Below are 11,306 nucleotides of genomic sequence, written 5' to 3' on the forward strand. Positions count from 1 at the left end.
AACTTCCTTCTCCTCTCTATTAAAGCAGTCTCTTTCCCTTGCTGTGCAGGGACTTGCACATGGCTTGCCATGGTTGCAGACCCCAAATTACAATTCTCTGCTGATCCTGAATAAACCTATCTTTGCTGGAGAAATATCTGGCAGTCTATTTGTTTCAGGTCCACATAGGATAATAGCCTTGTGTTGTTGCTTAGACTTTCTCACATCCACTTCCCCTGTTTGGAAAGATGCATATTCATTTCCCTTAAGGAACTATCTTTCCCCTTTTTGTGTGCACATTGGTGGGGCTGTCCTTTAAGGTTCCCAGTCTCCTCTACTGAGTCAAACAATAGTAATGAGACCCAAGGTAGGCTAACTGGACTCTCTCTTATAGGAGACCAGAATGTACCTCTTTGACATAGGATTATTTTGAGAATCAGTAGATAAAGGAGAAACTTTGAAAACAGAGTATAAATTACCCTTATGTAAGGGAAATTTACAATTACCAAGGAAATCTCCATTTGTAAGGGTGTTTCCCTCTCTGTACAGGAAGAAAAAGATGACTCTAAATCACAAGAAACTCTCATCAATGGAGAAGCCACAGACTTAAATCTGTATAACAAACCCTACCCTTGTTTACTGTACTTTTCCTGGTCACCTTCCCATAATTTGCCTCCTCCACACTCTTCTTTCTTTGTTTTAGCTGAAGATGGAAAGTAAACCCAAGTTCTAGCCACCTCCTTGAGTTACTCACCCCTGAGCTTCTCCCATGTACATGTGGTATATTCATGCTAATAAACTTCTGTTTGTTTTTCTCTTGTTAATCTGTCTTTTGTTATAGAGGCCCTAGCTGAGAACTGAGAAGGAAAAAATGAAAAGATATCTTTTTCATTCTCTACACTGTCTTCAGAGTCTAAATCTCAAGTAGTGATGCAAGGATTTTTTAAAAATTTGAAGTGGATTCATGCCTATTTGGCACTGCTCTGCAGCTCACCCAAGCTTCTTGGGTTACAGCTATTTCCAAAGACTGATACTTCTGCTATATTTTTTCATATTGTAATCTCTCCCAGATTCTTCCAATAAATCTCCACCCTATTCCTACTACTACTGAAACAGGAGGGAAGCGGACAGGGCACAACCTCTAAAAGAATGACATAGCCCTTGAGGATATGACATAAACTGGTTAGACCCAACTAGGTCCAAGAGAGTGGAAGATTTGACTTCCAGCGGACCTTGAGCCTCATTATACACTCACTGTAATACATTAACATCTAAATGACACACCTACAGGTGCCATGACAGTTCCAAGGCTAACCATAAAAGGTCAAAAAGTGGGTGGTGGCCCAGTTCCTAGAAATCTCCACCTCTTCCCCAAAATGGTTGGCATAATCCTCCCACTCATTAGCCTGTGAAATTTCCCAGCCCATAAAAACTAACCACCCCATATTTTGGGGCCTCTTGCCCTCTTCCAAGATGGCCCACACTCTGTCTGTGGAGTGTGTTTCTCCCAAGGCTGTTCTCACCTTTTGAGACAGACCACGTTCTGTCTATGGAATGTGTATCTCTCTAAATAAATCCACTTCTTACCTATCTCTTTTTTTCTCACTGAATTCTTTCTGCCTTGAGTCATAAAGAACCTGAGCTTCATTAAGTCCTGAGACCAAGTGTGTGATCTCAATTAAAAGACAGTGGGTTCATGGGACTTCCCTCGTGGTCCAGTGGGGAAGACTCTGTCCGTGTTCCCAATGCAGGGGGCCCGGGTTCAATCCCTGGTCGGAGACCTAGATCCCGCATGCATGCTGCAACTAAGAGTCCGCATGACATGACAAAGATGCTACATGCCACAACTAAGACCCAGGGCAGCCTAAATAAATAAATATTAAAAAAAAAAAAAAAAAAAAGGCAGTGGGTTCAAGTCCCAACCTGGGTTGTGCAGTTTCACCACCACTTAAAAATTTTCGGGCTTCCCTGGTGGCGCAGTGGTTGAGAATCTGCCTGCCAATGCAGGGGACACGGGTTCGAGCCCTGGTCTGGGAAGATCCCACATGCCGCGGAGCAACTAAGCCCGTGAGCCACAATTATTGAGCCTGCGCGTCTGGAGCCTGTGCTCCGCAACAGGAGAGGCCGCGACAGTGAGAGGCCCGCGCACCGCGATGAAGAGTGGCCCCTGCTTGCCGCAACTGGAGAAAGCCCTCGCACAGAAACGAAGACCCAACACAGCCATAAATAAATAAATAAATAAATAAATAAATAAATAAAATTTAAAAAAAAATTTCCCTCTCAAATTTGCTCAAATTTGTGTTGCTTGCAAACAAAATAAACCTAAAGGATAAACTCTATCAGCAACCTTTGTGATCCTCATCATGCCTTCCAAATTTGGGGATCTGCCATGCATACTAGGTGCCTATCCTACAGGAAATACTCACTTTCTTTAGCCCAGCATGTTGTCAAACCCAAGTTGTTGTGCCTGATACACTGTGATGTCAAACAACCTGAAACATCAAAATTTGGAGCAGAGAAAGGTTTATTGCAGGGCCAAGCAAGGAGAAAGGGGTGGCTCATGCTCAAAAGACCTGAAATCTCTGACGGTTTTCAGGGAGGAGTTTTTAAAGGCAGAATTTGGGGTGAGGGCTGCAGGGTGTGGGACTTTCTTCTGATTGGTTGGTGATGAGGTAACAAGGTGATGCTCCAGAACATGTGCTCAGCTTGAAGTTACCATCCTCCACCTGGGTGGGAGCCTTAGTTCCTGTAGAAGAATTCAAATATATGTTGTTATGTATATCCCTCGAGGAGGAAGTAGGACTCAGGAGGACTTTATCTCAGGAATCAAGCATAAGACCAGTCTTAAGAACTTGGACATTGGGTGAAAATCAATGTCAGTCAAGAAAAATGGTTCTCTACAAAGAATGGGTAACGGAATCACTGTGGAGTTAATCAAATATAGATATGCAAAGACATCCATCCCCAAGATTCTGATTCAGTAGGCCTAGGATCTTGGCATTTTAAAACTTTTCATAGGCAATTCTGATGTGAGGCCAGGGTTAGGAGACCCCTACTTAAGGACATGGGTAACTCGGTATTGTTTTCCTCTGTAGTGGGTTTGGTGTACAATCAAGTTGTGGAACTGCAGGGAGAAGGAGGACTGTTCTAATACATGGGATGTAGAATAAGACACATGAGCACTAGGCAAACAGACTTATTTTTTTTACTCTTTTTTTATTAATTTTTATTGGAGTATTGTTGCTTTACAATGTTGTGAACAGACATCTTAAAATTTTTTTTCTTTAATTGATGGAATTATTTGTTCAGAGCAATTTTAGATTTACAGAAAAATTGAGTAGAAAGTACAAAGAGTTCCCATATGCCTCTCTTCCCTCCCTCCTCTCCTAACCACACTGTTCACAATTTTCTTATTATTAACATCTTATTTTACTGTGGTACTTTTGTTATATTTGATGAACCAGTATTAATAAAGTCCACAATTTACACTAGGATTCGTTCTTCATGTCGTACACGTTTTGACAAGTGCATAATGTCATTGTATGGGAAGAAAGTTTTCCTCAGCACTCTTAGGGTTTCTGGCTGGTCTGAAAATTCAACTGACAAAGACAGGTCAATAGGAGAAAAGCATACAAATTTTATTAAATATTTACATATACATGGGAGCGTTCATAAGAGAATGAAAAATCCAAATAAGTGAAAAGAGCAGGAAGCTTTTATACCTTTTAGCCCAAGAAACAAGATATTTGTAAAGAATTGACAAGACAAAGGAGTTTGGTCTATGGTTAGTAAATGGTGAAGAAGTAACTAGAAAGATAAGCGTTAGTTTCAAGATTCTTTTGCAGATTCCTCTGGTGCCCTCTCTGGGAGGTTGAGGGTCTATCTCCAGTAAAAAGAGAATTTATTTTCTGGCTTTGGACAGAAAGTGGGGAGCTTTTTCTGCACTTCATGATTCTTAATTGCCTTCAGTGCAAAATAATTTTTATGTCAAAGAGCCACTTTTGGGGGTTACATATTCTGATTTCCTTCAGCATGAACATGGAATACCTCTCCATTTATTTAGATCTTCTTTTGATTTATTTCATCAGAGTTTTATAGTTTTCCTCATATTGATCTTGTACATATTTTATTAGATTTATACCTAATATTTCATTTTTCTTTGGTACTAATATAAATGTTAGCTGTTTTTTTTTTTATTTCAAATTCCAATTGTTCATTGCTGGTATATAAGGAAGCAGTTTTTGTATATTAACCTTGTATCTTGCAACTTTGCTATAAACAGAAATAATTTTTATCCTAAAGATTATTGGAGCCATTAAAACTATTGGGCAAGAGTGTTTCACTGTTATATTTATGCTCAAGAAATACTAATCTGGAAGTGTTAATATGTAGAATGGATTGGAAGGAAAAGAGACTAGAGGCAGGGAGTCCATGTAGGAAACTTTTATGTGAGTCCTCTATGAGACAATAAGGTTCTGAATAAGGATATTGCAGCACCAATGGAAAGGCAAGAACAGATTTAAGAGGCAAATACCCTAAATGTGCCCTTCTCCTTCATATGTATGGGTCTCTTCACACAGTTTCCTCTTTGGGCTGCCCTTACCATCTTCTTCACTTAATTTCTAATTAATCTTCAAAACTCTGTGCCGGTGTTGTGCCCTCCAAAAATACCTCCTCTCTACTGTCTCCACACAGTTACCTGTAGTTTCCTTGATCACAGCTGTAAGTGCTATTGATATTTGTTAATATATTGTGCATTGGTCCATTTACCTGACTGTCTCTTTCATTAGATCACAAGCTCCCGAATCAGAGTAGCCCAGTATCTGGCCCGATAAACATACACATAAAGGAATAATTCATTCAAGTCTATGGTTGAAGCTCACATACCAAGTACATGGCAGTTATTATATCAGATTTTCATGTATATTTTCTCCTAAGGAAATGAAACCATAAAACTTCAAAAAACTGAAGCTTCAAGTCAGGAAGGAAGCACCAACTCATATCAGGAAGTGATCAGTTCCTCAAAACTGTGTTTTGAGTCTCATTGTTTCTTTAAGTAAGCTTACTCTCCCTGCATTTACAGTGTTATTGATACTAATTAAACAGCAAGTTTGAAAGTCTAAGAGTCTCATCCACACTGTCAACAAGAAGTTCATCTTCCAAGCCCTAGTTTTCTCTTTCCTAGGGTTCAGTACCCTTCCCCTGCCACACGCAGGCAGCCTCGCACATCTGGGAGAAGAACAACAGACAAAAGCGTCTGAGCCTGGGACTAACTACTGCTGCAGTTCTCAGCGGGAGCCCCAGCGTGCAGACCTGGTAAGAGCAGAAGCCCCCAGGGCTGGGGAGAGTGGCCAGTGAAGATGGCTGGGAGATCCAGGTCAAATAGATGGAGGGTAAATATTTCAGGAGGGAAGAGACAAGGTTTCTGACATGGGGACCATCAAACGCATGAGTGCAGGACAAAGAGAAGAACGAGATCTACCAGTCAGAGAAAAGATCGTTTTACCTCAAATTCCTCTTCACTGAGCTTTAGTTTCTTTAGAATTGTGAAACTCAAGTGAGAAAGAAGATGGTTAAAAACAAACAAACAAAAAAGAGCTATGAAATCTTAAAAGGCAGGATAAAAATCTAAATGGTTATGAGTGATAATTTTGCTCTTATTGTTTTTACTACTACCACTATTTTCTCTCTCCTTACACAGAAAATATGGGGCCAGGTCTTCTGGGATGCTTTCCTCTCCTCCTATTGCTGCTGGGACTATGGTGGTCAGTGTGTCCACTTTGTGCTTTGCCTAAGCATCTCACCAAGGCTCACTGGTTTGAAATTCAGCATATACAGCCAAGGCTTCTCCAGTGCAACAAGGCAATGAGCGGCGTCAATAATTATACTCGACACTGTAAGCCTCAAAACACCTTTCTGCACAACTCCTTCCAGGACGTGGCTGCTGTCTGTGATTTGCCCCACATCGTCTGTAAGAATGGGCAGCACAACTGCCACCAGAGTCCAAAGCCTGTTAACCTGACTCAGTGCAGTTTCACTGCGGGGAAGTATCCTGACTGCCGCTACCGAGATGACACCCAATACAAGCTCTTCATTGTTGCCTGCGACCCCCCTCAGAAGAGCGACCCTCCCTATCATTTGGTTCCTGTACACTTAGACAAGATTGTTTAAAGTTTCCATCATTTTCCCTCTCACTTGGCACGAATTCTCTTACGATCTCTTCTGATTTTTCTTTCCTTTTGTTGATTTTCCTGGTTCCCATAGAAGGAAATAGGAGGGTATTGGAAAAATTAGAGTGATGAGGATAGACAAGAGTTGGGACAAAAAATATGTAGGATTCTTTTCTGCTTTGGAGCTCTAGGTTTTGAAGGAAGATAGTAGGGAAGAGGGCAAAGAAGGGTCCAGGCCTCCATAGTTTCAGCCTTAGAACTTCGGCCAACTTTTGTTGTGTTGTGTTCACAGAAATAAAACCATTTTCTGCTGCATTCTAATGAGTGTGTGTATAAGTGTGTTTGGAAGTGTGATCCCTTTCACATCATTGCCAGCCTGGAGCTATCTAGGCCTGCATTTGCCAGCATTCCAAGGAGAACGATTTTGGCCCTAGGCAACCTTTGAGGTTATTTGGCAACCTGGGACCTCTGCCACTTCCCTCACCCCTGTGTCTCTGGGACTTTGGAGCAAGAACGTTCTCCATCCCTTCAAACTCTGCTCATGGCTTTACATATTTCCCTTGAAACCATTGTCTATGGTTGTTTGGAGGTGGCACTGATACTCAATGTTGATGGTATTTTCACAGATTCTAACGCTGGTAACTGAGGCATCCTAGATCTTAACTATTTGCCTCTATATTTAATCAGATAATGTTTTAAATATAAACAGTAGTAGGGACAATAATCCACTGTAGCCTTAGAGTCAATTCTCCCATTATCTATTGGAATGGACAAAGAGAAAGCATAGATCAAGGGGGTTAAAAAAAAAGCACTGGGAAACTAAAAACATTCTTGCCCTACTCAAATAGTGAAATATCACGGAAACATTGGGGCTTTGGAACAGGTATTTGATTCAGAGATCGAAGGACTGGGATTAAGAATTTAGGTCCTATGTGTAGGGGAGGAAAAATAATTTTTCATAAACCCTTCTAGGTTTTTGGCTGAGACACCCCCTGTAATAAAAAGATAGATCAACAGGAAAAAAACAATTTTAGTTACATATGTACATATGGGAGCCCTACAAAGATATGAGACTCAAAAGACACAGGAAGCCCTGAGGAGCTTCAGGGTCCGTGTTTATAATGGCATCCTGGGGCCAAGCCTGGTGCCAGGAGGATTAGCCCTGGCTTAGAGATGCCAAAGTTCCCAGGGAAAATGAGCTAAGTAGACAATTCAATACATATTTCTTACTCACAGCGTGTGGAAATAGAATTTGAGTATCAGGTCAGAGGACACTGTACTTTTAAAACAATTTATAGGGCTTCCCTGGTGGTGTAGTGGCTGAGAATCCGCCTGCCAATGCAGGGGACAAGGGTTCGAGCCCTGGTCTGGGAAGATCCCACTTGCCGCGGAGCAACTGGGCCCGTGAGCCACAACTACTGAGCCTGCGCGTCTGGAGCCTGTGCTCCGCAACAAGAGAGGCCGCGATAGTGAGAGGCCCGCGCACCGCGATGAAAAGTGGCCCCTGCTCGCCGCAACTAGAGAAAACCCTCACACAGAAACGAAGACCCAACACAGTCAAAAATAAATAAATAAATAAATAAATAAATTTATTTTTTAAAAAAACAATTTATATTGACTAGAGGATGTGGAGCCAGTAAAATATTATGCCCCTCTTACTGCTTTACTTACTGCCTTAGATGGATACTTTAACTAGTTCCATTGGGGTAAAATAGTATACAATCAAAAACTGTTTCATTGATAAATTCAATACTGTGAATATTCTTTAAGTCACCTTTTTAATTTATAACAGTTTGTGTTTTTCTTTTTTTTTTTTCTCTCTTTTATTATTCTTATCTTTCTTTTCCGTTTGTGTTTTTCTGTTTGGCTTTTTTGTTTGAAAATGCCATACTATCTAGACAGGGCTAATAGAAACAGAAAACGTGATGTCCACATATGAGGCAAGCCTACAGAGGAAAGCCCACATATGGGGTGGCAAAAGCAAGGCCAAACAGCCTCACAGGAAGGGGGAAGCATAGGCTCATGAGGAGGGGAATTCTTCTGGAGCTCTTCACACTTTTTTTTTTTTTTTTTTTTTTTTTAGTTGCAGTGATCGGGGGCTACTCTTCATTGCAGTGCGCTGGCTTCTCATTTCAGTGGCTTCTCTTGTTGCAGAGCACGGGCTCTAGGTGAGTGGGCTTCAGTAGTTGTGGCTCACAGGCTATAGAGCCCAGGCTCAGTAGCTGTGGCACACTGGCTTAGTTGCTCTGCAGTATGTGGGATCTTCCTGGACCAGGGCTTGAACCCATGTCCCTGCATTGGCAGCCGGATTCTTAACCACTGCACCACAAGGGAAGTCCCTCTTCACACTTCTTGATGGATTTTATTTTATTTATTTACTTATTTTGGCCGCACCACACAGCATGTGGGATCTTAGTTCCCTGACCAGGGATCAAACACTTACCCCCTGCATTGGAAACACAGAGTCTTAACCACTGGACTGCCAGGGAAGTCCCTTGATGGATTTTATAAAGTCCTTCCCTTGCCCTCTCTCATGGGCTAATTTCATTTTTAATGTGATGAATTACTTTTCAAAAATTAAACAATGTAGGGACTTCCCTGGTGGCGCAGTGTCTAGGACTCTGCTGTCCCAATGCAGGTGGCCCGGGTTCGATCCCTGGTCAGGGAACTAGATCCCACGTGCATGCCTCAACTAAGAGTTTGCATGCCACAACTAAGGAGCCAGCTTGCTGCAACTAAGGAGCCCACATGCTGCAAGTAAGGAGCTGGTGAGCTGCAACTAAGGAGCCCTGGAACCACAACTAAGGAGTCCACCTACTACAACTAAGACGTGGTGCAACCAAATAAATAAATAAATAAATAAATATTTTAAAAAATTAAACAATGTAGATAAATACAAACCAATATATAGCACTCAAAATAAATAGTTTTTCATTTACTTACTATCTAAAATATATATATAGACATAAAAACATTGGTGTCCATTTTATTCCTCTCTCCATTCCCATTCCTCTTAACTTTTCTCAAATGAAATTATACATTTAAAGTGTTACCAGTCTTATTTTTGTACTTATACTTCATGTATAATATCTTCATAAACAAAACATAGGGTTTCCATGTGCAATTTAAAAAGAAATTTATATAAATACTATCATATAGTACAAATCATTCTGCAACTTGCTTTTTTTGTTCACTCAACAATGTTTTTAAGACTCATCGATATTAAAATGTATCTTTGTTGTTCTTTTATTTTTACTGGTATATTGTTTGTTCCTTTGTATTAATAAACCGTCATTTATTTACCAGTCGTCTATTGTTGAATATTTGGGATGTTCCCAAATTTCCACCCTCACAAGCAGCACTGCAATGATATCTTTGTACATTTCTCTGTACAAAGAAATATGTCAACTTAAAGAAAGACACACAGCATAAGAATTGCGAGTTTAAGTTGTATTCATGGTCTTACTGAGGACTAGAGCTTATGTTTGGGAAGGTGCAAGAATCAGGGGTCTTTGAAATTATTCCTGAGATACACATCTAACTATCTAGGAACCTGTTTTTCCAAAGCACAGAGTACCTCATCCTGTGTTTCATCCTCAGTTTCCTGCAGGATGCCCTGTCAGTGGTCGACTGCAGTGGGTTGCGACTTAACCCTTGTATAACTGGGTAACGAGTGATGTTCTTTGTTCTTCTTTGTTCACAAACTGATTGTAGCAGATTGTATTTTTCAGAGATGTCCATATCAACATATCCCATTCTACATGCTCTTCTTATAGTGTGATATTGACTCTTCTCTATCAGAAGGGGCTATGTTCCCTTTCCTTGAGTATGGGTTAGTCTTAGAAACTCCCTTCTAATGAATAGAATGGGGTGAAAGTCACACTGTATGACTTCCAAAGCCAAGTCATAAAAGGTGATACAGCTTCTGCCTGGCTTTCCCTCTCTGTTGTAGGACACCCACACTTGGACCCAATCATCACGCTGTGAGGAAGATAGTGCCACGTGGAGAGGCCTTGTACAGATATTCCAGCCAACAGGCCCAGCTAAGGTATCGGCCAACATCAACCATTCAACATGTGGGTGAATGAGCCTTCAGATGATACCAGCTCCCAACCTCCGAGTCTTCCAGCTGCCGCCTCAGACATTGGAACAGAGACAAGCTGCCCCCACTGTGTCCTATCTGAACTCCTGACCCACTGGGAGCATAATAAATTATTGTTTTGTGCCACCAAGTTTGGGGGTAATTTGTTACACAGATAGACTAACTGAAGCATTGATTGTATAATTTCACCAGAAACTATGGTATGTGAGTTTTTGCATCTCAATGTCCTGTCTCTGGCAAAACATGAGAGTATCATGCTCCTGCATTTTTGGCAACCTGATGAGTATGAAATAGCACAACATTGTCATGTAGGCAAAAAAAAAGATGTTATTTGCATCTTTAGATCCTTGGTTCCTAGTACAATGCCTGACACCAGTGGGTTTCTTTTTATTTTATTTTATTTTATTTATTTATTTATGACTGTGTTGGGTCTTCGTTCCTGCACGCAGGTTTTCTCTTGTGGCGAGCGGGGGCTACTCTTCATTGCAGTGGGCGGGTTTCTCATGGTGGTGGCTTCTTTTGTTGCAGAGCACAGCTTCTAGGCGTGCGGGCTTCAGTAGTTGTGGCACGCGGGCTCAATACTTGTGGCCTGTGGGCTTAGTTACTCTGCAGCATGTGGGATCTTACCAGACTAGGGCTTGAACACGGTTCCCCTGCATTGGCAGGCAGATTCTTAACCACTGTGTCACCGGGGAAGTCCCTGACACTAGTGGGTTTCTTTTTCTTTTTTTTAATGTTTTATTTATTTATTTATTTATTTATTTATTTATTTTTGGCTGCATTGAGTCTTTGTTGCTGCGTGTGAGCTTTCTCTAGTTGCGGCGAGCCCCTACTGCTCTTCTTTGCGGTGCGTGGGCTTCTCATTGCAGTGGCTTCTCTTGTTGCAGAGCATGGGCTTTAGGGTGCACGGGCTTCAGTAGTTGTGGCACAAGGGCTCAGTAGTTGTGGGTCGCGGGCTCTAGAGTGAGGCAGTTGATGAAAGTTGAATACAGTCTGTGGATTAGATAACTGTATAGTTTCAATGCAAATTTCCTGATTTTGATAAGTATACTTAT

General features: G+C 41.3%; 1 protein-coding gene across 1 annotated transcript; it reads left to right on the plus strand.

The window, feature by feature from the left end:
* The first annotated feature begins 5,067 nt into the window (after positions 1–5,067).
* On the plus strand, positions 5,068–6,464 carry RNASE6 (ribonuclease A family member k6). Its single transcript, XM_007180492.2, has 2 exons — positions 5,068–5,295; positions 5,681–6,464. The coding sequence occupies exon 2, from the start codon at positions 5,686–5,688 to the stop codon at positions 6,148–6,150; it is 465 nt and encodes a 154-aa protein (XP_007180554.1). The 5' UTR covers positions 5,068–5,295; positions 5,681–5,685; the 3' UTR covers positions 6,151–6,464.
* Positions 6,465–11,306: the final 4,842 nt, after the last annotated feature.

The sequence above is a fragment of the Balaenoptera acutorostrata genome, chromosome 3 (assembly GCF_949987535.1).
Source record: "Balaenoptera acutorostrata chromosome 3, mBalAcu1.1, whole genome shotgun sequence".
In the NCBI taxonomy this organism is placed as follows: domain Eukaryota; kingdom Metazoa; phylum Chordata; class Mammalia; order Artiodactyla; family Balaenopteridae; genus Balaenoptera; species Balaenoptera acutorostrata.